This window comes from Rhipicephalus sanguineus, chromosome 5 (genome assembly GCF_013339695.2).
Source record: "Rhipicephalus sanguineus isolate Rsan-2018 chromosome 5, BIME_Rsan_1.4, whole genome shotgun sequence".
NCBI lineage: Eukaryota > Metazoa > Arthropoda > Arachnida > Ixodida > Ixodidae > Rhipicephalus > Rhipicephalus sanguineus.
The window spans coordinates 88,140,132-88,168,074 of record NC_051180.1 but is presented as its reverse complement, the minus strand read 5'-3'; the positions used below and the strand labels follow the sequence as shown (position 1 = coordinate 88,168,074).

Here is a 27,943-nt window from a genome sequence, read left to right as displayed (position 1 = left end):
GATATTTACGAACACTGGAATGATGTACCTGGTTCCGTTCGTGAAATGAATGTATCTGATTTTTGGAGGCACTTGTATGATATTAGTGTTCTATTTTATTTTTTACCCAGTTGCACTCAACAGGTGGTGATATCTGCTTTTGTTGAAGCAGTTATTGCGATATTACTGTATACATTCTTTCCTTTTGTATTCATGTACACCACTCCTGCAGTAGCCCTGCATTGGGCTGCAATATTTGAAAATAAATAAATAAATAGACTGTTTAATTATGAACTCGATGCGCATTTTGTGGTGAACAGTGCATATTCATTTATTAGAAAACAAGAAAGTCAGGCCATACTTGCAGTGCTACAGTTTACCTGCATTTTGTTGCTAGACGGGACATAATTAACTGTGAGTCTCCAGTAATGTTGGTTTCTTGTTTCCATGCTACTGAAAAAAATTTGAGCTGGTATGTATGCTTGCTCCAGGATTCGAACTTCTCAATGTTGGCCCATGTAATAAACTGTAACTCATATTAGGCAGCTAGAATATTAGTCACGGTGACACCCGTGGTACGCGGCAGGGGCGTAGCCAAGGGCGGGGTTGGGGGGGGGGGGTTCAACCCCCCTCCCCGAAATTTTTGAATTTTGCTTGCGCATATATACACGCACACATACAAACGTACGCACGAACATACATAATGTATGGTTGAACCCCCCCCCCCCCGCAAAAAATTTCTGGCTACGCCCCTGGTACGCGGGAAAGCCGTCTTTTTGTTAATGTGAAAAGTATTAGTCGTTATGCGGCGAATTTTTAGGGCACCTCGTTTGGACTTTGCAGCAAATGTCTATTTCCTTTTTTTTTCGTAACTAAAGTACGTGCCAAGAAACGACGTCAAGCCCACCGACGGTGCGGGCGACGCCGCTCCCGTCCGCTTCTTGGAGCAGAACCATTTTCATGAACAGGATTATTATATTCGTGTTGGGCACTAATAGCATGGCCGTGAACAGGCGTCAACAAGGCGATCGCACAAGCGTTGGCGATCTCGCAAACATCGTTGGCTGTGTTCCGTGATGCAGACGTGAACTTAGCAGCGCACGCGCCGATGTCGATTACTTGTGCATACCGTGGTTGTTACTTTGGTCATTGCGATGTTAATTACTTCTTAAATAGTCAAAACAGTGGTGGGTGAAGCACAATCAATATTTTAACGACAGTCTAATTCGCTTCGATTGATAACGCACCGTTCTAGGCTGTACATGGACAGTTTTAAACAAAAAGATCAGGCAACACTGTGCCTCTGCCGAAAGCGAGCGTCGGCGCTGTCGAGGCTTGCCAGTGGTTGCGCGCCCTTTTCCTCCACGGGGCGCGCCGCGACGCATTTGACGCGTAGGCGCGTGGAACGCGTTTACCATCGGTTTAACGACCAGCCCAGTGGCCTACGGCCCGCGGGATTCCGGGAAGCGTTGCAAAGGGAGCCAAGACGGTGACACCAATAAATCTCGCATAGTGCCCGCGAACCTCCGGTCAACGGACATGGTATGTCACGCGAGACGGATGGCATGGACCCGCTAGCTAACCGGCCGCACAGTGTAATATGACCAGGGGAGCTGAACGGCGCCAGCGGGTGTGTTTTTTAGTGCACTTCTAGGAATGTCGTTGTCGGCCGTTTCCACGTCTCTCTCTCAGGCAGATGGCTCAAAAGACTTCAGAGAGAGAGAGAGAGGGTGGAGGCCTCCGGCAGACGAATTTACAGTTGGCCCAATAAGCGAGCTGAGTTGTTTCGATTTGCCGTGGGGAGAACTGGGAGGAGCAATCGAGGTGTCAAAACCTGGCTCCCAGCTCCTCACGGGGGGTTCTTGTCGCAGGAGTGGTGCCATGCACTTGTCGGCTCTGCCGAATGATGTTGCGAAAGTTCTTATGTATATAGCTGCCACTGAACCTTGTATATATTCTGTATATAAACGTCGAGTTGTTTTGCTAAGAAAAGGAGTCTCCCTCCTTGAGAAGTGTGAACAACCACGATGAGGCAAGGCAGCTACGCCCAACCTTCCACTCGCTTCAATAATTGACGGCGGCTACGCAGCCGGGAGAGCTCTGCTCCGGATTCAGGAGGGAGTGGGGAGAAGGTTGTGAATTTAATATTGATATCGCAATAAAAACATTGCTTGGACAAACTAGCCCTCGAGACTGGTAAACTATCACCTAACGCCTTCCCATGGCATTTCACACAGCGATAATAATTGAGAGTTGGGCTAAACATTCGTGAGTGATGTCACGTGCCGAAATGATCCACCAAGCCGTAAAAAAATGAAGCCGTTCCATTATAGACTTATATTTCCTTTTTTTGCACCTGGAGGTTACAACTGGAACATTGCGATCCATTATGGAAAAAAAAGCGTCGGCATTAATCAATTACAAAGAGCAAATATCAAAGTAATCAATTACAAGATTTGTAGCTTCCTTTCACAAGTAAGTAACAATAATATCTTACACAAGCTCACTGAGAGTTCCTTTTGGAAATGGTTGTGCGGGTAACTCTTTAGCAGAACAGTCATATTTGTTATTCTACATTTAAACACCTCATAACGCAATGACATAAACTTCGCATCACGAACCTTTATTTTTTCTTTATGCCATATAACGGAACTCCCTTTACACAGGCATCTATTAGATTTCTTTAGCATTGAATTCTCGCACTTCTAATATTTATGTTATTGGAAACGTCATACGTGAACTTAAATATTTTAATTACGCTTACGCGTTTTCTCTGAATGTTGAACTCTCTCCAGTTCTTGGCCTGTGCAAAGTGTTACTATACGCAAAATGGCGGTCAGTACATCCACTACGTATTAACCGAACTCGAGAAAACGGATGTTTAGCTTTGAAATTGTTAAACAGCAGCAGCCTCGTTTGGGAGAACACGAAGTTAAGTCACCGGGGAACAGAGGACATCGCTTATTATTACTGCGATTGCAATATATGGCCACACTCGACAGGTCTTTTTGCCGTCGCCGTCGCCGTCCTGTCCCGGATATGTATATGCATGTAAACATTCAAAAAGGCACACAGAAAATTAAAGCAGAAGAAAAAATTCCGAAGCACCCGACCGGGGTTTCGAACCAGCAACCGTCTCTTTCCAGCGCGCTGCGTTAGACAACTCAACCACGCGCCATGCATGCGCCAGCGAAATAAAAGCTAGCTATTTATATATACCATTTACCACTGATGGTACGGAGATCTCGGAGAAGCTTGAGCGTGTTTTCTATCACGCAACCCTCCTACATTTTCTTTAAACTTGAAAACAGCCCTTGAGACGCGCACGACACAGTGGCCCCCTTCTGTACCCATTCGGGATGTGGAAGGGAAAAATAAGAAGACCACTGGGCACACCTTGCGTCAGGCGCCCCCGTGTGGCAGGAGACGCAGAGGGGTCACTCCACGCGCCGCAGTTTAAAAGAAAAAGAAATATCTGAGAGTGTCTGAGTCTCCATTGTTAACACTTGCAGCGCGTTGTTCAAGCACAAAGACGTAACAACTGTGGCAGTTGTTAGTTCACGCTTGTCCTGTGTGTACCTGTGCGTTCTTTCCGGACGTCCTTTGTGATTCAGCGGTGCGCTGCAAGTATCGAGCTGCTTGTCGTTCTTCGTGTGACATTCCAATTTCCTGATATGCCATTCATTGCTTCGCCCTTGCGGCGGAAGTGTGACTATTATTATTATTATTATTATTATTATTATTATTATTATTATTATTATTATTATTATTATTATTATTATTATTATTATTATTATTATTATGACGTGCATACACAAGCACAAAAGGACACAGAGGAAATACGGAGCGCGCAGGGGCTGACAGCTGCCACCTAAAGGGGCACTACGCCAGCCTACTCTTTCCGAAATAGGGAATAGAATGAGGAAATCAAGACGGGAGTAAATAAGGAGGACAGGTGCAATATATCAGCAGCATTCATTATTAAATGTGAGCTGTGAAATCCTCGATCATAACATCATCTTATATTTACCTGCCTACCTAAAATAGCAACATTATTAACGCGATAGCGTTAAAGAGCTCGTTTCGCAGAAATTCCAGTGTCGGCGTTGGCGTCGTTGGTTGTGAGCGAAACATCATCATCTTGTCCATGACAGAAAAATCGAGAAAGATGTAAATGAAATAATAAATATCTCAGATTCGATTGAGAATCGAACCCAGGCCGTCTGCGTGGCAAGCAGGTGTTCTTCCAGAGAGCGGCACTATTGCATGAAACTGTTTCTAAAAGAATACTACATAAATGTGATAAAGCGGAAGGAGTCTCCTTAACGCATCTAATATTACGCGGCGGAAGCGTAGAATCGCGCCAGGCGTCAAAACGTGTGAATTGTGCAACGAGTGGGTGTTTTAAAGGCCCACTCATTACAACGCGCACAGACATACTTAATCATCATCATCATTATCAAAAGCATCGACAAAGCGAGCAGCTGCGTAGGTTCGCGTGTTGCCTTACGGACGCGTAGTGAGCCCTTCGCTGATTCGCAAGAAGAATTATACCGTAGTGGGCACTGCGCAACTGTACTTGCAGTAGGCATTCTAGGATAGTTTTAAACGGCCAATGCTACGCGCATAGCCCTTCGTTTCTTCACGGCACGGTTGTCACATGCACCGAGAACATGCACCGAGCAGTTGAGAAGGCGATACGCACGGGTCCCGATTACACTATCGCGTTCTACTCTTGAAGGCGTCCTCAAAATGTTTATTGCTTGACTGCCATATCGAAAGTATTTATGAGAATGGCGTATAAAAAAGTAGAAATGGCGCTAATGTCACAGCAATATTGGTCCGCGGATGTTCTATAGATATGACAATATATGTTATAGGTACATGAAAAGTATGCAATGTTTATAGCATAATATTTATGCTAACGACTTCTCGAAAGGAACTTTACTTTTGGCTGTTCAAAAAAGAGCAGCAACGAATTTTAATTTGAAGCACCGGTTGTGGTTATTTGCGTATAACAGCGACCATGGTGCAACTTCTTGAACTTTAGAAATTATTCGTCCTAATTCCTTTGTATAATATGCGTCTTTACGTATAATAGCCAAACAATTTATATTATACGTCTTTTTCTGCGTCTTTGCTTAACATATTTTCGTTGGCACACATTTAACATTGTCAAGATTATCGCAGTGCGAGAAATGCTTACGTCACTTATGTTCAGGCTAGCAGCTTTCGTAGATAATGAATATCAGCATGAGTCATCATAACAAATCAATGTCAACAAAGTTGTGTGGAGCTGTTCGACTCTCTTTCCGCAGGGGCACACACGAAAGCGGTTGTGTTCCCTCGAATAGTGGAAGAACGAGGCGATGCCGATGAGCTAGTCATCGCCCTAAGTCCCGGCCGTGAGCTGACTTTAACCAAAGCGTCTGTGCTAAACGAGCGATTGGAAGTGACAACGTTTGAAAGCGACATGGAACTTGTTCACTACGTGAGTAATTTGTCTTAAACGTTTTGCGTAAAACAACAAGAGTAAGGACTCTAAATTTTGTGAAAATCTAGCCACTCACCGTGATAGCTAAGGGGTTAAGATGTAGTGGTGCTAATCTCGAGGATGCAGGGTTGATTCGCCGCCGCGGCGGCGGCATTTCCATGAGGGCGAAAAGCAAAAACGCCCGCGTACTTACATTTACACAAGTAATCCATGTGGTTAATATCAATCTGGAATCCCTCGCTATCGCGTGTCTCATAATCAAACTGTGGTTGGGGCTCGTAAAACTGCATTTTTCTTTAAATGTAGCTAGTTTAGGTCTTCTTGAATAGAAAAAAAAAACACTTCATTGCAAAAAGAAACAACAACGCAGGTCTCGTTTGTGAACACAGCGTGCATGAATCAAAATAAATGCAGTTGCTCTCCAGAAGTTACCTTAGACGGGACTTTGTTTGAATACCTGATTTTATAGCCGTCGAGAAAAGTACTGTTTAACGATTTTTATTACATAAACCACTGCAAGTGAAGAATGGTGAAATTATTGTGCACAACAAAAATACACCCGCTTCCCCGTGTCAGAAACTTCATAAAAAAAACCAGCCTGTGTAATGCTTACATAGCAGCATATTCCCAAAGCAATAATAAAATTATATATACTACTTTTCTGTAAATAGGCAACATAAGAGTTCACTTATCAGGGTGGTTCATCAAGGTAAAGAAATGTTTATTGCTATTACTATCAACATGGCAGTCAGGCCCTTGGAATGTGCTCTGTCGCACTTCTTTACTTTGTTCCTGTGAACAATTTGCCCATAATTTATCTGCAGATGAATGGTTTAAGACTTGATGAAGATCTCTATCACAATCCCGAAGCACACTCTGTTGTCCACCTCACGCGTGGGCCGAGACTCACACTCGTACGTATCACTGTTCTTAAAAATGTACAAGAAAAATGGGATGGTATCTGCGAACAGTGCGGCCTGAAAGCACGTAAAATTGCATGCAGTTGAAACTAAGAGATACAAGAAGCATGGATATTGCTACGCATATATACGTTTTGACCCTTTAGAAGGAGAACGTGAGGTAAGCGGAAGAGATTGATGAAACAAAGTAACTAACGAGAAAGTAAGTAGCCAAGAGACTATCGCAGGACATGCGAATGCTTCGGCCTGCGAGATTGTCGCTTCTTGAAAAAGAACTGAGGATTGAAAATTGCAACCGTAACTTAGTGGTAATTAGCTATCTTTTGGCTTGTCTTAGCAAAATATTTGTTCGACAGCATAATCTTAGAACTAAATTATTCGCGTCATTACCCCCGTTTTCCTCTTGAGGAGATTTCGCGACTATAGCTGGAATCGATTCTCCGCCCGTCCACCACGTGTGACACTGCATACAAGTCGGCATTTCGTACTCCCAAAAGACGCGGCAAAGGTCCTACACTCTAAAAACTGAAACTCCTGCAGTGAGAGTAACTGAGCTGTGTTACTCCCACAGATCTCATTATACTCTCTCTCGGGGAGGCGCTTTACTCTCTTTTGGCCAGGAGGAGTGAAAAGGCCTTTCACTCCTCCTGGCGAAAGAGAGTAAAGTGCCTGTTTCACTCCCGCATCCCACGAGAGAGTAAAAGGTTGTTTTACTCTCTTGCCATATAAAAGCTTGTCTCAGAGCTTGTTTTAGTCTTGCAACTCTCCAAATATAACGAGCTGTAAAGAAAAGTTCGTGCAGTCTAATATCTTTGGCAGTAGCTCAATCGAAGAAGTGACGGCGATAGATTCCTCGTCAACTTATCGCGACGAAAACCGCTGACATGCACAAAGAATCTGCGATCATAAATGTACGCGATTATATATACTCACACGTACGCACACTCTGAGTCAGGTCCTAGTTATTAACTGACTAGAGACGGCACGCCGCAGCGTACGCAATAAAATGCTATGGACAGAGAGCACGAGAAAAAAAAGGGGGGGGGGACTCTTCGTTTCGCCTTTAAAACGCGACAGCGGTATTCGTACACACGCATGGACGCGCGCGCGCGCGCGCGCACACACACACACACACACACACACACACACACACACACACACACACTATCGCCTTCTCAATCGCTAGCTTGCCTGCGCTTCTCGATGGAGACGTATACACAGTGCCGCAAGGAAAGCCAAAGTGCAAACGCCCTCTGTCTCTTTGCATCTACCTCGACTTTTCGCTCACGACCAACCAACGCTGCTTTTTCGCTCAGAACCAATGACGCCGACGCCGCCGACACCGGAATTTCTGCGAGACGAGCTCTTTGACGCTATCGCGTCCAAAAAAAAAAAAAAAGATATATATAAACGCGACTTCCTTCAAGCAGCCGCTAAACGGGAGGGCTGTTACATGAGCCGCCGAGAGAAGCACGATAACGCAACCTTACGACGCAGGCACGCAGGCGCGAGCGAGGAAAGACAAAATAAAAAAAAAACAGACACACACACACACACACACACACACACACACACACGCGCGCGCGCGCACCAGGAGAGGAGAAGCGTGCGTGCTCACGTCGAAGTCTCGCCGTCGCCCGTCGCTGCCTTCGCCATTTTCTCCCGTTGCCCGGTCATCGAAGTTTCCGAATTGCTCAGCTGTGTCGGCTGCGCGTGCCCGTGTCCTGTGTGTGCGCGACTCTGATCTCAACGCTGGACGTGAACGGCATTTAGCGACGGCAGTGCAACATCGCGTACTGTGAGCGTGTTCGTGTTGGTTTCATGATGGTCTGAAGACTCAAGCGTGCTTGCACCTTCGTGTATTCGTGTTCGGCCAGCACCTGGTTAGGCACAGTCGGAAATGCGAACGGTAAGTGGTGCTTCTGTGTTCTCAGTTTCGCGTCGCTCACGTGTGTGTGTCGCGTGGAAAGTACAATAAAAAGCAGAATGGAAAAGCATTGCGCGCACATACGTGTGATGCCTGATGCGCGTTTAAAAAGCTTTTGTGAAGGCACACGCTTCGCACGGCCAGTCTATCGAAGAGCGGGTACGCCTCAATGAAGACAATTTGTGCTATACAATTTCTTTGCTTGCCATTAAGCGTGAATACGGCAGCGTGCTTTCAGAAAATATAAACAAGCGAGAGGCCGCGGCTATCACTCCGTCATGTGTGCATTAAGGCTAACTTTTGTTTTCAGTTGATTCAGTTATTGTAGTTGTCAGCCTCGGTTGTACGATGGTTGCGGTGCTCGGCTGCCGACCCGAAAGTCGCGGCTTCGATCTCGGCCGCGGCGGTAGCATTTCGGTGGAGGCCAGGGGCGTAGCCAGAAATTTTTTTCGGGGGGGCGGGGGGTTCAACCATACTTTATGTATGTTCGTGCGTGCGTTTGTATGTGTGCGTGCCTATATACGCAAGCAAAACTGAAAAATTTCGGGGGGTTTGAACCCCCACCCCCCCTTGGCTACGCCCCTGGTGGAGGCGAAACGCTAAACGCCTGTGTACTCTGCGATGTCAGTGCACGTTAAAGAAAACAGATGGGCGAAACTTCCGGTGCCCTTCGTTGCGCCCTTCATTTTTTTTAGAAAAACGCCTATTTTCATAATTCATTTTCGGTAAAACAGCCCCCTCCATCAGAATTTCGCTCCCCGGCCCCCTTCCCCTGTGGCTACGGGCCTGGCCTACGCTATTCCAAAACTCCCTAATATTAGTAAGTGGGAATACTTTTCGATAACAATTTTGCATTGCGCACTTTGTTCGTCTCTAAGACAAAAAAAGAACCAGCATACCATATATAGGGTAATAACGTCATTAGGTTGGACTAGAACGAATAAATTATGCTGCAGAGATATGATTATGGCCATATTATGTGAAAGTTGTCTGCTAAGTGACAGCGTTTATGGTGAAGCACGTGCATTTTACGATATTGTCACTTAATTCGTGACAATTTTGTGACATAATTAGTGACATCTTGAACTTTCCTGAATTTCATGTGGATATTCTCATCGAGTTGAAGATGTGCGAGCTGTGCCAGGCTTATTCAGTCACATCAGTGCAAGTCAGCTCAATGCAATACTGATGGCAGAGGGACAATAATTTAAAAAATGTGACTCTCATAAGACTATTATGAAGCTTTGAATCAAGGCTAAGCAGCCATTAAACATTATCACAGTTCAAAAAAACTAATGTTCAGCAAGAACAGAACACCTTACGTCATTTCTTATGGTTTACTTCTTTAAGTCATATGTAAGCTTCCTACCTTCATGCTTCTTGATGAATGTGAATATTGTGTTTAGTGCAGCACCAGAAGCAGTAGACAATGGCACACAGGTCACCAGATGATTCTATCGCAAATTTTCAAAGGATGTGCTGTTGTGCACCTACTCCTTGCTGTATCATGCTTTGTTTTGAGCTCTTTCATTAGCATGATACACGGCAAACAACTTAATTTATCAGAAACTCAAATGCTGTGTTTCTGACGAAATGGTAGGTGTGGAGGGAACTTGAAACCACAAGTATTTGCTTTCTAGTCTCGCACAGGCAGTGAAATTTGTGGTTGGCTGTAGGTTATGAATGTTTGTGCAGTTGGCAACACTGCACTACTGAACTTGGTGTGTATATTTGTAAATGCTGCAAGACTTAAAATCAAGGAAGGAAAGAAAGAAATAGATGGGAAGACAGGCAGGTTAGCCACTTCTCAAACTGGCTGGCCATGCTGTGCAAAGGAAGAAGGTACGAGGAATAAAGGATAATACAAAAGAACCTTTACAGAAAAAGAACAAAGCAGGAAAGAAGAGTATGATGCCTCGTAAAGTCTGTCTCTAAGCTCACTTTTGCGTAAGAAGCACAGCAGCACTTTCAATGTTAACATCAAATGGGAGCAGCAATGAAAAAGCTCTGGAATCTGTTTTCCCTGAGATTAAAAAAAAAAACGCTTTATCTACACTGCCAGTTTTGTATTATGTGCTGAATTAGTTCTTGGTGTTCGAGTGCATTAGGATAATAAACTTAGAGTTAAAAGATTGTTACATGCATGGACGTCTAACTGAATTTAGGCCGGTTATCTGAATTAGGTATTGGTGTCCTTTACAGCTGTTTAGTGCAGCACGAAATAGTGAGTCACTGCAAAAAATCTGTACATTTTTTTTTCTTTGCAGATGGTGCTCAAGATGGCACATGCAACGCTATGCAGCTGTGGACACCAGCAGCTTGATAAGAACTCTTGGAGCTCATCTGGATGCTTCACAGAACCTGGTTTGGTAGCAGTAATCTCGTTAGGAGAGAGTGATCAAATAGAATCCATTTCTGAATTGTGCAGTGCATACCTGTGTTTAATGAAGCAAGTCATTGATACATTGGAAACATTGCGAGTATCACTATTTTGAGTCGAATGTCATGGTAGCTCTTATCTCAATCATCCGATACAGTATGCAGAATCTGCACCTGCTCTCTGTCACGCCTATAACACTATATTGAATTTACAGTGGAGTGCCTCGATAATAGACACCTGTAGCGTGATATTGACTGTATTGTGAGGGATTCATAGTGTTCCTGGCGAAATGGTCAGTACTTATATAACGGCAGTGCTAAGAAGACAAGGACAAGAAACACTACACACTAGCTATTGTACCTTGTTCTTTTGCTAGGTGTATAAAAACATGGCAGCAAAACATGGACAAGCAATTGAGCATCGTCTTTCTGTATTATAATGGTGCGTCTTTCTAGATATTACAAGAATGAAAGTGTGCTGCACACTTATTGCATATCTCACAAGAAAATACTTGGCAGCTTCTTAATTTTGTATTTTTCTGTTTTTTCGGAGAAGTCTGCAGTAAGAGAAGACAAGTGGGTATTTTGTATGGATGCAGAAAGCTTAATGGACTTCTTTGCTTGATATCTTTTTCAGGAAGACTGAACACTTTTGGCAAAGCAGCAACAGTTCTGGCCCACCTGTTTGTCTACAAGACGATCTCTTCTGTGAACACTCCTGTGCCTTACAGTATACTATACTGATGATCTTGTACATCTCTCAGTATTTAGGATCGTCAGCACTTGGACTGCTGCACTGTGTTATGCACGGTGCTGAGTCCAAACTTTCCAATAACAGTGTGCATTTGAAAATTTTACATGGCTTGAAAAGATGCTGAATGTAAACTCATTTAATTTACTAATCATGGTTCTTGACTGTTTTACAGCCGTTATTTATTCCCTGTTCAATTTTTATTCAACCTCATGGCATGTCCTCTAATGTGCCAAGCCACCACCAGTATTGATGGGCAATTTTTAATTCAAAGCATGTTATTGCCTAACTCCGAGGTAACTTTCCTGTCACGGTATTCGCGGATTCATTTTCAATGTGGCACTTCTGCATGAGCCATAAATTGAGCTGTTGAAGGTGACGAGGAACCAATTTTCCGGTCACATTTTATGGCACTAGGTGGCATGTAAATATTGTAACCATTGGTCTACTATTTATGCATAATAATACGGGTGAATAGGGTTGCGAAATAATGCCATGTTCCCAAGCTTAACTTTATAAATTTACATTATTTCTTAAAAATATGTGAATAAAGGCGACTGTGTTTACAAACCTTAGCAGATGGATCTATGGTCGACACCACAGGTCTTTATACAAAACATTGAACTGCACAATCATGCGTAACATGTTTTCATGCCTGAGGGCAAACTAAAGCAATATATAAGAAAAATGGTACACCACCATGCCTAAGTGTTGCAAGCCTTTATTACTTATCGAGTTGCCTTCATGTGTAAGCAGACACCAAGTTCTCTGTGCATCAGGGGCATAGGCAGAAATTTTTTTCCGGGGAGGGGGGGGGGGGGTCGTCTCCTTGATTTGAAGTGGGAGCCGGGCAGGCAGATGTGTTCAGTTGTCATTTTGGGCTCTGTATGCCATAGCAAAAAAAAATTTTGAGGGGGGGGGGGCGAGGGAGGTCCGGTGTGCCCCCCCTGGCTACGCCACTGCTCTGCATGCCATCTCTTTGGATTGTACTTGCATACTGGCATTTCGAAGTGTATGTGTCTTGCTTTGTGATGAATTTTCGAACTATACTTTCATAATATTTTACTGCTGTGAATTAGTGCTCAGGTTGCATTGTGTATGTTGTTTCATCTGTTCAATAATGAGCATAGGTTTTGTGGTAGATGAAAATGTATAATTTACATTGACATTGTGAATGTTATTGTTTTGATTCTAATAAAGTGCTACAACCAGCATTTATTGTATCATTTGAAGTTTTAAGAATTTGTAATGAATTCAAACAAAAAAGTCCTTGTACATGTAAAAGAAATTGTTCAGGCTCTTATATAGGTCGTGGTTCTCAGCCATGGATGTTTTGGAGACCCCTTGTGGACTGGTGGAAGTGATGAGGGACCCCTTGCAGTGAGAAGTAAGGAGGGGGGTGTGAGGGCTTATAAATTAGCACAACATGCAGCCTGAAATAGGTGCCTTGCGTTTCTCCGTGGCAAAGAATGGTCAAACTAAAGTGCCACGCCAATTCAATCTCAACAGCTTGTCACTAAGTTGTGCGATCTTCCGCCACATTTCAGCTGCTTCCCGCTACGCTTTCTCTTCAAATATGCAAGCCTGGAAAAGCACATGTGGTAGAAAATTGCAGTAAAAGCTTTATAGCCATCTCATGAAAAGCATAAGTCAGCTCCGCCGCAATGCATAACCGTTATGCGGTGAAGCAAAACAAAAAATAGTGGGGGCCGCTGTCATTGGACATACTGTTTCTTCAAAAAAGGCGTATTTTCTTTTTTGTTCGAAGATGCGTTTCGCGGACCCCCAGAAATGGCTTCGCTGACCCCCCCCCCCCCCCCCCCTTCTTGAGAACCACTGCATGCTACAGATAATGCTTGCGTTACCAGATGGGTTTAACCGGTGATTCTTGCAAAACATCGTGCAAATAAGCGACATGCAGTAAACGAAAACAGATCAACTGTGATCGAACATTGATGGGTTGATCATTTATCAATGGTCGCATAATTTGTAGATTTGGAATCAACTACAGGTACACGAGGTAGTAGGAGTGCACATGGCACCCACTTTTTTCAGTTTTTATTTATCTGCTGCACTCATGTTCGTGCTATGTGTAATCCTGAATCACGAAAAAGTCAAGTTGTGTCCTGCCGTGACAAAAATATCCTAATTAAAATGACACCTTATTTTCTGAAGAACAGCTGTTTCACTGAGGCATACAATAATGCCTTTTTTTTTTTAATAGGTACTGCACAATCTCTTCAGGAGTAGTGCCAACTACACGCGGACGTTCGCAATACAGAGGCGCAACAGTATTATCTTTTCTATTTTAAGGGTGACATGTCACTCGCGAATTAATGGACATCGTGCTTAACCTTGGTGGACGCCTTCGACATACATTTTAACGGCGGCGTGATACGGAAGAGTAAAGGTTACTTAGTAAAAGGTAGCTAGTCTCCGAGTATAAAAGCAATTAAATACTGACTATGACTAATTCAGAAGCACTGTATGTCGTGCTTCAGCGCGCGTAAGTGCTCATCACGCAAATATTCGTCTAACTGCTCAGAGGTGCCGCTGACCCTGCGTGCAGATCGCAACAGCACCTACACGCGCAATAAATGCACGAGCTTGTATAGGTGCACGCTAAAATACCCTTGGAACTCTGACATCGACGTATGTAACAAAAATGTGCGACATATGGTGGTCTTCGAACAGCTGAGAACGCACTGCCGACACTTGCAGCTCGCGGCAAAAATAACCAAAACTGCTCCAACAGCACACGCTCGTAGAATACACATACGTGAGTTTCGCTATCTAAAGGTACTTTTCACGCCGGTATGAGCAAATTTTTGGCCGAGCCAGACATCCACGATGTATGGTGAACACACAAAAAACACACGTTTATCATTTCTCTTGCGGCACGACAAACAACGAACAGAAGTCGGAGCTGAAGGTGCTAACGGTGGCCTTCGTGAGTTCATAGCGCCACGCTAACTATTTACTAACCTAATCCACGCGCAAACACACGCCGGTGATGCAAAAAAAGAAGTAGCAAGCTCCACCCTCTCGTTGCAAACTATTTTGTAAATATATAAGGCCGTGAAAAGTCATCGAAGCACGCGGTGGCTCCGTGGCGTAGTAGTTAGAGTGTCTGCTTTCGGTGCTTGTGGTCATGAGTTCGATTCCTGTATCGTGTGCGATTTGTATGTGTTGTCATATGTGCATGTTTACATTGATGTCCATTTTCTAATTACCCCTAGAGCTACGCATTACAGAAATTATTCCATGAAACGCTGTTCGAGTGCCGAAATTTTTTCTTTTTCGCAGCCGCTTTGTGTGCCGTAGCTGCCGCCACGTCAAGTTGCGCCAGCTATGGAGGGTAAAAACAACTAACCGACACATAATGTATGACCTTCGAGATTCCGGGATTGTCACTCGCTAAGCCTACATCGTTGATTATTTGAGTATGGCTCTCGAAAACGGTGCCGAATCGACACGAATACCTTGCTGTCGAAGTTTAAGGACGTGAACCTAAAGCAAATAAAAGCATCAGTTCGGAGACAACGAGCGACAGAGCGCGCGACCGCCACTTGATAGATCCGAGGTGGGCGGCAATCGCTTTCGGCGGCGCGGCCATGTTTACCGGGCGTGCGTATGCGCAGTTCACACCCGGTATTCTGGTACACGCAAAGCAATTTGAGTATACCGGTGTGCCGGACAGACTAAAATCCTCTAATGTATGCGTTTTGGTTGCGAGCGCTCTAAGTGTTTTGATTGCGTGAATGTGTGCGCGTATGAATGTGCCATTTTCTGTGCTCGATTAATATTATTTCAAAGCTGTTTCAACGTGATAGCTTTACTCCCTCGGAGGAGTGCTTTCACTCTATCGCAGACGGAGTACTGTACTCCATGAGGAGGCGTTGAATCACTCCCTGTCTAGAGGGAGTTGTTTCACCCCGGAAAAGGGAGTGCCCAGCGGGACAAGCCAAAACTCTCACAAAGGGAGTGCCCCGACGCCCTTTCTTCTAAGAGTGTAGACACAGACCACACTTACGACGTGTCCCGACAAGCATTCACGTAGGCGAGGGTCGGGGCAGGGGGGCCCGACCCCCCCTCCCCGAAGTGCGGCCAGCCTTCTATACCCCCCCCCCCCCGAAAAAAAATTCTGGCTACGTGCCTGCCCACAAGCGATTAAGAAAGCACTCCTGTGATGATATTCATGTAGAACTAACGAGAAAAGCGCCTCATAAATTCCCATATACTGTAAGGATTCAGGTGCCTACTATAGGCTTCGACAAGTTCTTTATTTAATAATACTTCCCCTACCATCCACAGTATATTTACACATCACCACGCTACATGGCGCCCAATAATTAATATTCTTTTTTTTTACACGGCAAGAATATATTCACTACCGTATGAGGCTTTCTTATGACGCTGTAGACATGAGGTTGGTAATGTTAGATCTCAAACACTGACTAAAACCGTGCTCTTTTCCCCTGATGTAAAGGTCGGAATATTGAGTCCCACAGAACGTATACAGCCTTCAGCCGTCGACACATATGATGAAAGAGGTGCCATGAGCCACGAAATTCTACCTCTCGCAAAGAGCACCGTTGATGATCAATATGAAGGTTAGCCTTGTCTTTCTATTCTCCTGGTTATTTATCATTGACAAAGAAAATGACTTTTTAAGGGCTCGTTTTTTGTTTGTTAGACATAATATTCTCATTATTTTCGATAATATTCTCACAACATTCTCATTATTATTTCTCATTCAGAAGCAGTTTATAGTAAGAGGAAAACTGTTGTCAGATTTGTCTATACATAATCAGTGAAGAATATTTCCTCTGTATCCGTAATGTCCTTACATGTGGCTGAGTTTAGGTAATGATGAAATACCGAAGTGATGAACGCTCTTTGATCACTTCAAGCCTCCGTCTTCCCATGAATTTCTTTCTTGTTTCAGTTTCTGTAAAGTGAGTAAGTTTCTTTCTGATCACTGGTCGATCAGCGTCATCGCTCGTCTAACCGAGTAAACTTGAATGCTGAGGATGAAAGAAACATGCATATTTTGGCCAAAGTGCTATTAAGTGATAGCTATAGTTACAGTAATAGTAATATACTCGCAGCTACAATGAACATTGATCACTGAATTGTGGCATTGTAGAGGCTTTGTCAGAAACCGTGATGCGAGAGAAGGCAAGTCCATCATTTTGTTTTGTGAACTTTAATGCAAATTAGTGTATCAAGGTCTAGCTGCGGCACTATCCAACTAATATTATGACTTTCGTAAGTTATCGGAGGTATCGTTTTCGCACGTAAACATCAGGGGCAAATGGCCAGTCAGAGTGGTGTATGTGAAAAAAAGTGTAAATACTTTCTCTTCTTTAGTCTAACATGCATACTAACAGAAACAATACGAATACTATCTCACTAAACTCAATATTGAATTCAGTGATACCGCAAGTACAGTAAAGCCTGCTATATAAAGTAAGTACAACGAAAACATATCTGTGGTTTACACGGTGCATTAGTTTGTCTTCATTCAGCGCAGTGGTCGTCATCTTACCTTATCAACATTTCATCACATATTTCATCACATATGGACCAAGAAATGACATGCGTGCCAGTGCGGTCTGCTTCCCACAAGAACTTCGACGAATTGATAATTCATACTTTTATGTTCCACAGTGCATGACCCTTCGGTAGGCATGGACAACGATGTCTCGGAGGGAGAATTAAAGAGGCCCGAATCAAGATCGGGAGGAAGCACATGTAAGTCCACAATGCCTCTGAAAAGAAAACTTCGCAGGAATCCTCATACCGGCTGAGACGAAGATGGAGGACCAACGCGAGACCACGCATATATTCTAAACATTCAGTGTTAGTTATGTCGGTTGATTTTCAATTTCTTGTTGTAAATAATACCTGAAGGATTATAAGTACAATCATTGGCTGTGAAAATGATACTAGGCACTGTCGAAATCAATTTCATGCGAGGCTATCAGCGAGTAGCAGCCTACGTGCCGGATTTTCTGCTTGAGACAAGCGTTAAGAGATGGATCAACGCCTTCTTGTAAATTGAGTGGTTGCGCACATATCGTGCGCTTACCAGACAAACCGAGTACACTGTGATGTAAGGGGTAGCTCATAGTACAAAGTATCGTCGGCACTCAGGTTTGAGTCAACGTTACTAAATAACGTTTAGCAGAGCGATGAATTGGGGGATGGTGGTCGTTCATGGTTCCTTTGTTGCGCTGCATATGACGAGACGAGAACGATAGGACGATACAGGGACACAGGACAGGTAGTGCGCAAACTTACAACTGGTTTATTCACATCTTGCGAAGTGTCAAATATAGGTTAACAATCAGATAGGATGGATGGGGAGAAGGATGGGAAAAGGCGACAAAGGGTAAAAAGTAAATAGATGATGCACGCATATGACATGCCATCTTGAGCACAGACAAAATTTTGCAGAACAGCGTACGTCACTTTCTAGAAATTTTATATCTGCTTGCGTTAAATGTAACGAGGGTGTGCTGATGCATTCCTCTTTTGCAGCTAAGCTTAAAAGGGCTTCTTTTATCTCCCTATTGTCTTCTTCAGTTACTAAATAAGTTAATCTAGTAACGTTAGTTTGAGTAGAGACATCAGTTTCACTGCCACGAAGCGCACGCTACAGTGCGATGATGTGCATATCATAAGCAGCACTCGTAGGCGCATTCGCGCAACTCTTGGCAGTAGCTTGCGGAGTCATATATATATATAATGCTTATTAGATTGATGTGAAAGCGGATAGCGGACACTGCCACATCGATTGGTGATGTCCTTACATCACACTTATATGGGGTCTTTTCCGAAGTAGCTTGAAACACTGGCATAGCTATGTGGTAGAATGCTTGACTGTCGTGCAGAATGCCTGGGTTCGAGTCCGGCTGGCACCGTGATTGTTAACGCGATAGCGTAAAGACCTTGTTTTGCAGAAATTCCGGCGTCGGTGTCGTTGGTTGTGAGCGAAAAATCAGCGTTGTCCGTGAGCGAAAAATCGCGATAGATGCAAATAAAGAAATAAGAATGTTCGTTTCGAGTGGGAATCGAACCCAGGACTTCTTCGTCAGGTGTTCACAGGTGGTGTTCGCAACACGTATTCTAACACAGAGCCACGCCCGTGCTTAAAACTGTTACGGAAAAACGAAAGCTCTATGCGAATGTCATGTAGTGTGAGTACGGATGTAATATTGTGCGGAAGAAGCGTACAATCGCACCAGGCGTCAAAACATGTGAATTGCATAACGAGTGATTGGTCTAAAGGCCCACTAATTACAAAGTTAACTGGCATAATTAGTCATCATTATCAGCAACAGCATCAACAATGTGTGCAGCTACGCAGGTGCGAGTGTTACCTAACGGACGCGTAGTGGGTACTTTGCCCATTCGCAAAAGGAATATTTATGGTGTAGTGCGCAATTATCAACTGTTCTTGTAGTAGGCGTTCCAGGATCATTTGAAACAGGACAAAGACGTTCCTCTCGTTGATGCACCACCTAGAAGTGGAGCCAGGCTATATGAACGGGGCCCGATTACGCTATTGCGTCCTACTCTTCAAGGCGAAGCTCAAGCATCCTTGAAATTTTTCTTTGCTTCCATCTGGGATATTTAGAGCATCTGCAACGTCACCGACGCCGGCATAGCATTTTCTGTGAGAAGGGCTCCCTGACGCTATCGCGTTAATATTTCCAAACTCTGGGTTGGTATAGACTGTGAATCACTTGTGGCGCATACCCGAACATCATGGGCCGTGGTATGCGGGTATGGGCAGCATGGAACCGGTGGAAAGGATATCACAGCGTACGCCAGAATTTGTAATTTTTTCACATTGATTTATTTTTGCAGACCCTCTAAAAGTCACCTGTGAAACAGGCATTGCTGTTGATTCGACATTCTGGTCAGCCTTCAAAAGAAAAAAGCAACAACTTGTGCGATACTTGGCTGTCCACATAGCATTCGTGAGTATTTCTAGTTGGCGCCGAGCAAACTTTTGGTACTGTATGCAGCGCAAAGCAAATCTGTTGCTGACAGAAATTTTTGCTCGTCAGGATTCTTTTTTTATCTTTATGACAAGAGAGGGCGATTATTGTAGTTCGGGTTTGTTGTCTCGCATCGCATCATACCACGTAATTCTTCACCGCACTTGCTACGGCTCGGTTTAATTATCCGTATAAATCATTACTCCGAGTTATGAGAGTACACGGGGCTTCTGGTCATATACGTTCTATTTCAGTGGTTCGACAAGGTATCGAGTTTCTACATAATTTTGGTGAAGTTCTGTAGGCTAGCGCCCTCCAACAAAGTCAAAAGTTGGCATCAAAAGAGATTGCTTCTATTAGTTATGTTGTAAAGAGTAAAATCGCAGTCGCCGTGCATATTAAATCATACTAAATGCGTAGGAATCTCTCTATGCTTTATGACAAGCTTTTATTCTTTTTATTAAAAAGAAGTATCCAAATTCAGAGAGAACGGCGCACAGCGACTAGACAGAGGAATGGGACATACAGCAGCGTCGTTGTATGACACTACAGCGGGCAGCTGCGCCAGCTAAAATTTTGACATTTCGTGCATTTCCAGCGCTTGAAGAAAAATATGAAGTAAGCTAACCAAAAAGCGAAAGAAAAGATAGGACGCTGGTCCTAGCCATTCCTCCTTATTTATATTCTTCCACGCCCCGAAGGACCTAAATAAAGTTTTTCCATTCCATTCCTCTCGTTTATTTCCTATACTATTTCAAGCCCAGGAACTACACGAAATGGTGCTGTATTTTCATATTGTTGTGCTCTTTTCCGCATCTATGATGAACCAACCACCCTGGTTAACGACAATCATCATGATTTCTGGAGTTTTATGTGTAAGAATCGCAATATGATTAGGACGCACGCCGTAGTTACGGTTCCCGAATAATATCGACCGCCTAGGGCTATGTGACGGGCACCTACATCTAAGGACACGGCTGTTCTTGTATTTTACCCCCATGAAAATGCGGCCGCCTTGGCCGGGAATGGCATGCCCGTCCTCGAGCTTATAGCAATGCGACACCTTATTCGCTAAGATACAACGGCGGGTCAACCAGCCTTATTGCATTCGCTTCTGAAATAGGCGAATTCTTTTTTTCTGTCGATAGGCCAACGTGAAGTTTAGCACATTAGAAGCCAGCATAATTCAGCTCAAGCTATCGGTCACTCGAATCTTCATTTACACGGTAAGCCAGCTTTCGAAACTATCAAAAGACTTTTATCAGTCTTTTACAAAGTCGAGATACACGCATATTTTGAGAATGTCTTGGCACCACTTACTGCAGTTTGCTTTTCTGTTAAAATAAACGTTAAACACATGCTTGTTACACAACCACAAGTCGTTATTTCATATACCAGTAATAAAGCTTTGTTACAGAATATGCGTACCATTGTGCCGCAACAGAAGATACACGTCGATGATTACTTTCAGCTCCAATTTTAACTAAGCTTAAACAACTTTAATTCTGTTATAAATTTGTAGCTTGCCATGTCACGCTGGTTAACCTTCCTGTTATCAGCGATTGTATATTTGCCATGGAGCAGGTATCATAATGCCCCAAGGGATGTTATATAGCGCAATTACATTCCTTTTATAAATTGGCGACTTTTCTTGTCATACGGGTTTAACCTTGTCGGTAATTTCGTCATACAAATTGTACAGTAATTGTGCAATCATATCGTGTGAATGGTGTTTGTCTTCCAGAATTTTATCCGCTTTGGTTATGTTATTTGGTACGTCCGAATTGTGATTTCTTTTTTTTTTTTTTCGTTTTCGACTTACAGAGATGGAAACTGCGTCACTTCATTTTTTGACGAACTTCATTTTCAAAAATTTTCGATTTGAAAATTGGCCGTCGAAAAAAAATCTGCTCAATGTCGTCATCACAATTTAACTTTTTCTAATGCAAGAAATTTCAGCATGTTCAATGCAGCAGTAATAGCTAAGAGAAAACGCTCCACGTTCCATAGATTTATATATTAGTGCTTGAGCTGTGGCTTTTGTTTAACGCAACTTAGTGGTTGCTTTTACATTATATCTTTGCCTACCTTGATTTACACAGTTCAGCTGGCTGTGTTTGTGGGTGTGCCAATCACATAAGATTAAAAACAAGCGGAAGCGTGCAGTTAGCATGACAGCGAATAGCTTTGAAGGGCTTTTTTAACGTCCATAAGCGCAGAGCCCAGGAAATAGTGAAAAGTACCGGGAAAGACCTCATCGCAGCATAACTTCTCCCTGACTCAGTGAAATTATGCAACAATTGCAGTGGAATTCTTGTAACGATATAATTAGTCATAAAAACACCCAATGCTAACGTTCCGCATATCAATAACGTGTTCTCTAAATGTACTTCAAAGTTGTCTTCTTGTAACTCTTTGTTGCAGAAAACAACGGAAAAATTTGTCCGTACTTGGAATGGCAATGACAGTATCATTCTTGACAGCTCACTGCGTGCATTCAGTAACGTCACACGTAGCAACAACTTCAAGGAGGACGATATTGTGGTATTATTTACGAGGTAACACATCCATCTTATCGTTTCTGCTGAATTCTGGGGAACAACGGTGCAAGACAAATGCTTAAAAAGCATGCTTTGTTCGACAGTTATCAAATAAAAACAGAAAACTTTCCCCTGTGCACAATGTATGAAGTTCAATAGGGCCCTGCCTTTTTCAGCATTCCAAACTAGAAACCAGCTTTTATTTTTGTGCCATTATCTACTGCTGGTGGGTTTCGTGTGTGATAAGGGTAGATCCTAATAGAAATAGTGTCCTCTTCGCTGTCTAAATGCTCAGCCCGCCTCGGCGGAAAAATTATGTATTTGTGGTGGCCCGATGCAGCGTGTCATCAATTGTCAATGGTGCTCTTCAATATTGCCTGCACGTTGAGACGTTATCACTAGCTTGTAAATTCAACATAACCTCGCACTCAAGCGCCATAGTTAACGTAGATACATAATTATCGGATATATTAAACATTTCTGTGAACTTTACATTCATTGACTCCAACATTGGTACTGCTAAGAACCGTTAGCATTCCTTTTACTTGCAAAAGCGCCAATGCAACGAAAAAAAAAAAAAACTGATATTGATACACGAATTATCAGTACGATATACAATATCACTGCACAATGTTCAGGTATTATCAGATATTCTCGTAAACTTAACAACAATCGACGCCTCCGAGCGCACATAGAGCACACACACACACACACACACACACACACACACACACACACACATATATATATATATATATATATATATATATATATATATATATATATATATATATATATATATATATATATATATATATATATATATATATATATATATATATATATATATATATATGTATATATATATATATAGACTGTACTGAATTCGAATGACAGACGCTCCGCTGTTATGAAAGAGGAAGACGACGATCGGTGACTGTGGTTGTCGCTCGCGCTCGTGCCCGCTGGTAGCCGGACCTGCCTGATAAAGAGCCTTTCACAAAGCAACGTCTGACCCTTTCTTCCCGTACAACACCCCTATTTCAATATATATATATATATATATATATATATATATATATATATATATGTGTGGTCAATGTGGTCACGAAGACGAAAGTGTCACGGGATAATCGACGCATCTGCCAGAGAGCAGTAAAATGCAAGGAATGGTCAGTCATAAGACAGATCGCATGTTTACGAGCCACGTTGGCCAAACTTAGATGGAAAAAGTCAAGGGCTGGTATTACGCTTCTCTCGCTTTCGCCCGCTGCTTCTTTGTGTTACTTAGATGTCACCGGTATCCCTGGCACTAAACGATGATTGTCATAGCATATGTACTTAGAACTAGAGATACTGTTCCCTATGCACAATCATTCTCGAGGCCGACAAACAAAAAGAAACGTGTCACGTTTCACTTTGCGTGCTGCGGCAGCAAGATATATGTTCACAAAGTGTCCACACTCTAGAACTTATTCGACCAGATGTCCATGAAACAGAAGCATAGAGTCTTAATAAAACGGGAGTGACCCCGTGCGATGCGCAGAAACTTAGGAAAGAAAGGCACGGAGTACTCTATATTATGACTAGTCAATTCAAAGTGTAGGAGTTTTCCGCACAATGAAACAAACTTCGCGCTTTTCGAGACTGTTCTCCGAAGTGGGTTTTTCATTTATGTTGCAGGCGGGACTTGTCCGTTCAATCTACCGCTTCCGCAAGTCTTCGGAGTGATATTATTGGTGAGTCCGTAATTTAGTTTTTAAAAATTATGCTTGATCCTTGTTTCACAATAATTCAGTCAAAACAAGAACTTGAAACCTGTCTTCATAGAACTAGCTACGGCATTGTTGGGCGCTAAGACGCAGATTTTGCACACTGTGCATTTCTTTCGGAGGGACATGCCACCCGTTTAATACCACGTTCACGCCTAGTGCGACACCTCCCCCACCCCGTCGACTAACGTTGATGACCATCAGAAACCCTTTGCGGTAGCTGAAGTGATTGACGTAACGTACGGACACAGCCGATGGTAGGCCTAATTGCTGCAGCCATAGTCGCTCGCAAACTATTCAAGCGAAGCCGAAGGGGTTGTTCGTAAATCCCTTCGCGAATCCGCGTTTCATTATAGTGAAGGGCACACATTATCACGAACTTCAATCTTCTGGCTTCACTTGGATGGCGGCATCATGTTTCCGAACGGCTTCGCCGATGGTACAAACATATCGGTCCGGCTCGGAAGCGTATGTGGCAAACCAAGATTTCAGATTTAAAGGGGCCCTGCAACACCTTTCTTTGTTATATTGGAATAGTCCCATTATTGACGTATGACTGTTCACGAGCCATATGCCGCAAAAATTTTTCGAATCCGTCAAGTCTAAGTGGTGTTACCAAATTATAGAGATCACGTTCCGCAGCTTTCTCTCTCAACTCAACGCAGCGAGCGCGCGGAAAGCTGCGCGCGGCGTGAGGGGAGGGAGGGAGGGCGGAGGTGCGAGGAGGCGACGTCAGCGCCGGCGGCATTTTTTTCATTTTTTTTCTCTCTGGCGTCTCGGCGCAACCACGTGGTCTGTGCCGCCACTTCCGGTCGGCTTGCGTCGTTCTCGTCGAGCGGAGTCGATCGCGCTGTGTATCGCGCGTGCTTGAAAACTGCGCGTCGGTTTGGTAATGTTGGGTGTGCACCTCGAACGCCGTAGTGTTTTCATCGCTCTGCCAACCATGGAAGCAAACGTGCGCGCACGTTTGGAACGAATGACAGCTGAGATCGGTTTCGGCCCATACTCCGATACACCGCCTCGTAAGACGGCACTGGCAGACGACCCCGAAGCGCCGCCATTACCGGACGCCAGCATTGTTATCGGAGACACGCTGCGCCCGTGCCTCGGTCGGTCGTGAGAACGTGCCGACGATGCAGTTCTCAGCTGACGAGGCAACACTCGAACGGCTGCCACTCTCAACGGCAACCGGCGATGGTCAAAAGCACAGAAATATTCACGTTTTCGGCACTGCGCATGGCGAAGAAAACGGAACCACGCAACTACGAGCAGAAGAGCTGTCGGTGAGACAGGAAGTGCTAATATTAATGTTTGTTCGGTGTTTTTAACGCGATAACATAATATAAACATACATATTATCTACTTATTGAACTCAAAATTAACAACGAAAGTAATAATGAGGGTGTTATCGTGATTATAACATCAGCCAATGGTGGAACTGCCGACAATCGCGTCATATTTTGCGGACTAATACATCATTTGTCGAGAGAAGAGGGAGCGATTTTCAGCTGACTTTGAGAATTTATTGTAAATTCCAGGCCGTGCGCATCGCTATAATATTTGGCTCGCGTGTTCTCGGGAGCCTCGACTACCGATCGGCAGCGCTTTTTGAGCATGCTCGAAAAGTGTTGCAGGGCCCCTTTAAGAACGAGAGATACACAGCTCGTAGTGTACTCCCGGTGAGCGCGAGAGCGTCGCGCTTCCACCTCTGTGTCTATCGCAGATTAAGCGCGGTTTCATGACATTCATCTGTCGACGTCGGTACATTTCTGCAACACTTAACGCAGTAGCATTGTCATTTAGTGATATCGCAAGCGAAGTATTAGGTGCCGTGTAAACCCACCTACTGCGCTGAGACCCTCCCGCAACGCAAACTGTCGGCGCTCGATGGTGTCGTGACACTATACATCGCTAAACTGCTCCTACATGCCTTTAATAATGTATTGTTACGATCTCATAGCTTCTTTTTTTCACCGGAAGTCGTGGCGATAAAGGCACTTTCAATTTCCAGGTCTTGCGGTAGTCAAAGGGGCCTGCGGTTGGTCGAAGACGGCGATTGTGGAAGACCAGTCGCTGACGTACAGCAGCGTTCATACCACTGTGCACGAGATCGGGCACTTGTAAGTTCAGCAAAGTGTAGCCTGGAAATGTATTTTCCCCAAAACATTAATGGCTATCAGGTCACTGAAAACAAGGATTTCAATATGTTTGCTTCAATACGATTGCGTGTATAAAATTATTCTAGAAAGGTTCCTTGGAGCGTTTCCATGAAAAGAATGCGTATATTTCGATGGCCTCTATTACCACAATATGTCATCACTACGTTATTCTAGCATAATATAATATATGTGCGACACCACGACTACATGGGAAGGTACCAGTGTGCCACACAGGGTTTATGTTTAACAACACGAAGTTTTTAACGTGCACGTAAATTTAAGTACACGAGCGTTTTCGTATATCACCCTCATTAGAATGCACCTGAAGTTGTTGGAAGCAATCCCGTAACCTCGAGCTCAACAGTGCAGCGCCCTCCGCGACTGGACTACCGCGGTGATTTATTCGGTTTTTATGTAATTCATCATAACTTACAAATGTCAATTAATGGGCTAGTTTTTCATTGTTTCTTGCACTTATAGTGGTAGATCACAGAGAAACTATGCCCGCCAACACAGGCACAGTCCTGAGCAACCGCTACATCCCTTTAACTCAACTCTAAATCTTATCCTAAAGGAAATATACTCTCCGCCCACAGCTACCGCTATCCTACCCAAAGGGAATTTGCGGAGATGCTTCATCCAATTAAGTTCACTCATTTTTCGTGGCGTCATAGGCTTGCGAGTCTTTAAAATAGTTGATTTTATCGTACAGATCCACGGTTGTGCTGCTGGACAAAAATTGGAACGTATACCTGCAAATAGCCATCAACTGCCAGAAGGCCCATGTAACGTTTAGTATGCGTACGTCCGTCACAGTGTTATGTATTTCGAGATCAGCAGGCAACTATACATACTATCGTCTCGATTATGTTATAGAACTTGGCAGCGAAATATCTGCAAACTTTAACAAGCTGTAAATTTTGCATGGCTGGTTGCGCGCAAAGTTATTCGAACAGTGACGTTTTAAAAGAAATAATTCGATGACGCATCGTTATATCGCGAACAGCATTTGCATAGTCCTATTAACACACCACATTTTTAATGCAGACTACCCATTCCTTTTTGCAGTGTAAGGTAACATACCACTTATTGTACACGGCATGGTTGACAGCCCTGCTTCCTTTCTCTCCTGTTTCTTCCTTAACGCAGACTCGGCTCATACCATGACGGCTCCCAACTTTCTGTAAGAAAACCAAATGACGTAGACCCCAGCATGTGCTCTTCGCAAGAGAAGCACATTATGACACCAATCATGGGCACGGAAATGCGGGCGAACTTCTCCAATTGCAGTACCCTCCAATTTGCAAAGTTTGTGCTGTAAGTGATCCTGTTCGAAAGCGTACGTCAAATAAGTAGTGCAGGGTGTGAATGCCACATTTCATTGGTTTAGATATAGTGAATCTTCTGTCAATAAACGGTATCCAAATAATAGCGCGAAAATGAGACGTGGGCGGAGGGTGGACGAAGACAGCCTTTGTATTGGCCTGTCCGCCGTTTGGGTTTACTTTTCGCGTTGTTACAGTAGTATCATGAACAACCAACTAACCTGACCAAAAATCTATAGGTTACGAAAGAGACCACGTTATACAAGCTGAAAGATTGAGCGCCTTTGTTACTAAAATTTTAATTTGTTAGTGATTCAGCGTTGGGATAGGAAACATCGTGGCCTGATTTACCTGTACTTATTGTTTTGGGGACTTGTGTATATATCTTCAACCCGCTTTCATTCCCAATAGGAGCCCAGCCGCCAAATGCCTAACCATCACAACTGTGAGGAAAACAAGAAAAGTTTATTACGACGATGTCAATAAAACTAGACCGACACTCAATGAATTTTGCCAACGCCACCACCAGAAAGACGCCTTTTACAAAAAAGTGAGTTCCACGAAAAGAATTTTGGGGGTAATAAGAGTACTCGACCAGCGATAGCGAAAGCGTTATGAAATATGAAAGAACTCATTCCGGAATGTTTGTAAGAGGAAATGTACACCTTCACAATAAAATATTATA

General features: G+C 43.6%; 1 protein-coding gene across 2 annotated transcripts in view; it reads left to right on the top strand.

Annotated features, from left to right (window-relative positions):
- LOC119393959 (uncharacterized) overlaps positions 1 to 27,943 on the top strand; it is a 42,591-nt gene that overhangs the window by 5,799 nt on the left and 8,849 nt on the right. The window contains exons 2-12 of one of the 2 annotated variants that reach the window (XM_037661164.2): positions 5,298 to 5,470; positions 6,298 to 6,387; positions 15,940 to 16,063; positions 17,124 to 17,207; positions 19,329 to 19,441; positions 20,611 to 20,688; positions 21,887 to 22,020; positions 23,686 to 23,741; positions 25,786 to 25,894; positions 27,083 to 27,250; positions 27,670 to 27,808. In XM_037661164.2, the coding sequence (XP_037517092.2) occupies positions 5,298 to 5,470; positions 6,298 to 6,387; positions 15,940 to 16,063; positions 17,124 to 17,207; positions 19,329 to 19,441; positions 20,611 to 20,688; positions 21,887 to 22,020; positions 23,686 to 23,741; positions 25,786 to 25,894; positions 27,083 to 27,250; positions 27,670 to 27,808 (1,268 nt within the window). The remainder of the gene's footprint in view (positions 1 to 5,297; positions 5,471 to 6,297; positions 6,388 to 15,939; positions 16,064 to 17,123; positions 17,208 to 19,328; positions 19,442 to 20,610; positions 20,689 to 21,886; positions 22,021 to 23,685; positions 23,742 to 25,785; positions 25,895 to 27,082; positions 27,251 to 27,669; positions 27,809 to 27,943) is intronic. The other variant, XM_037661165.2, reaches the window with a different exon arrangement.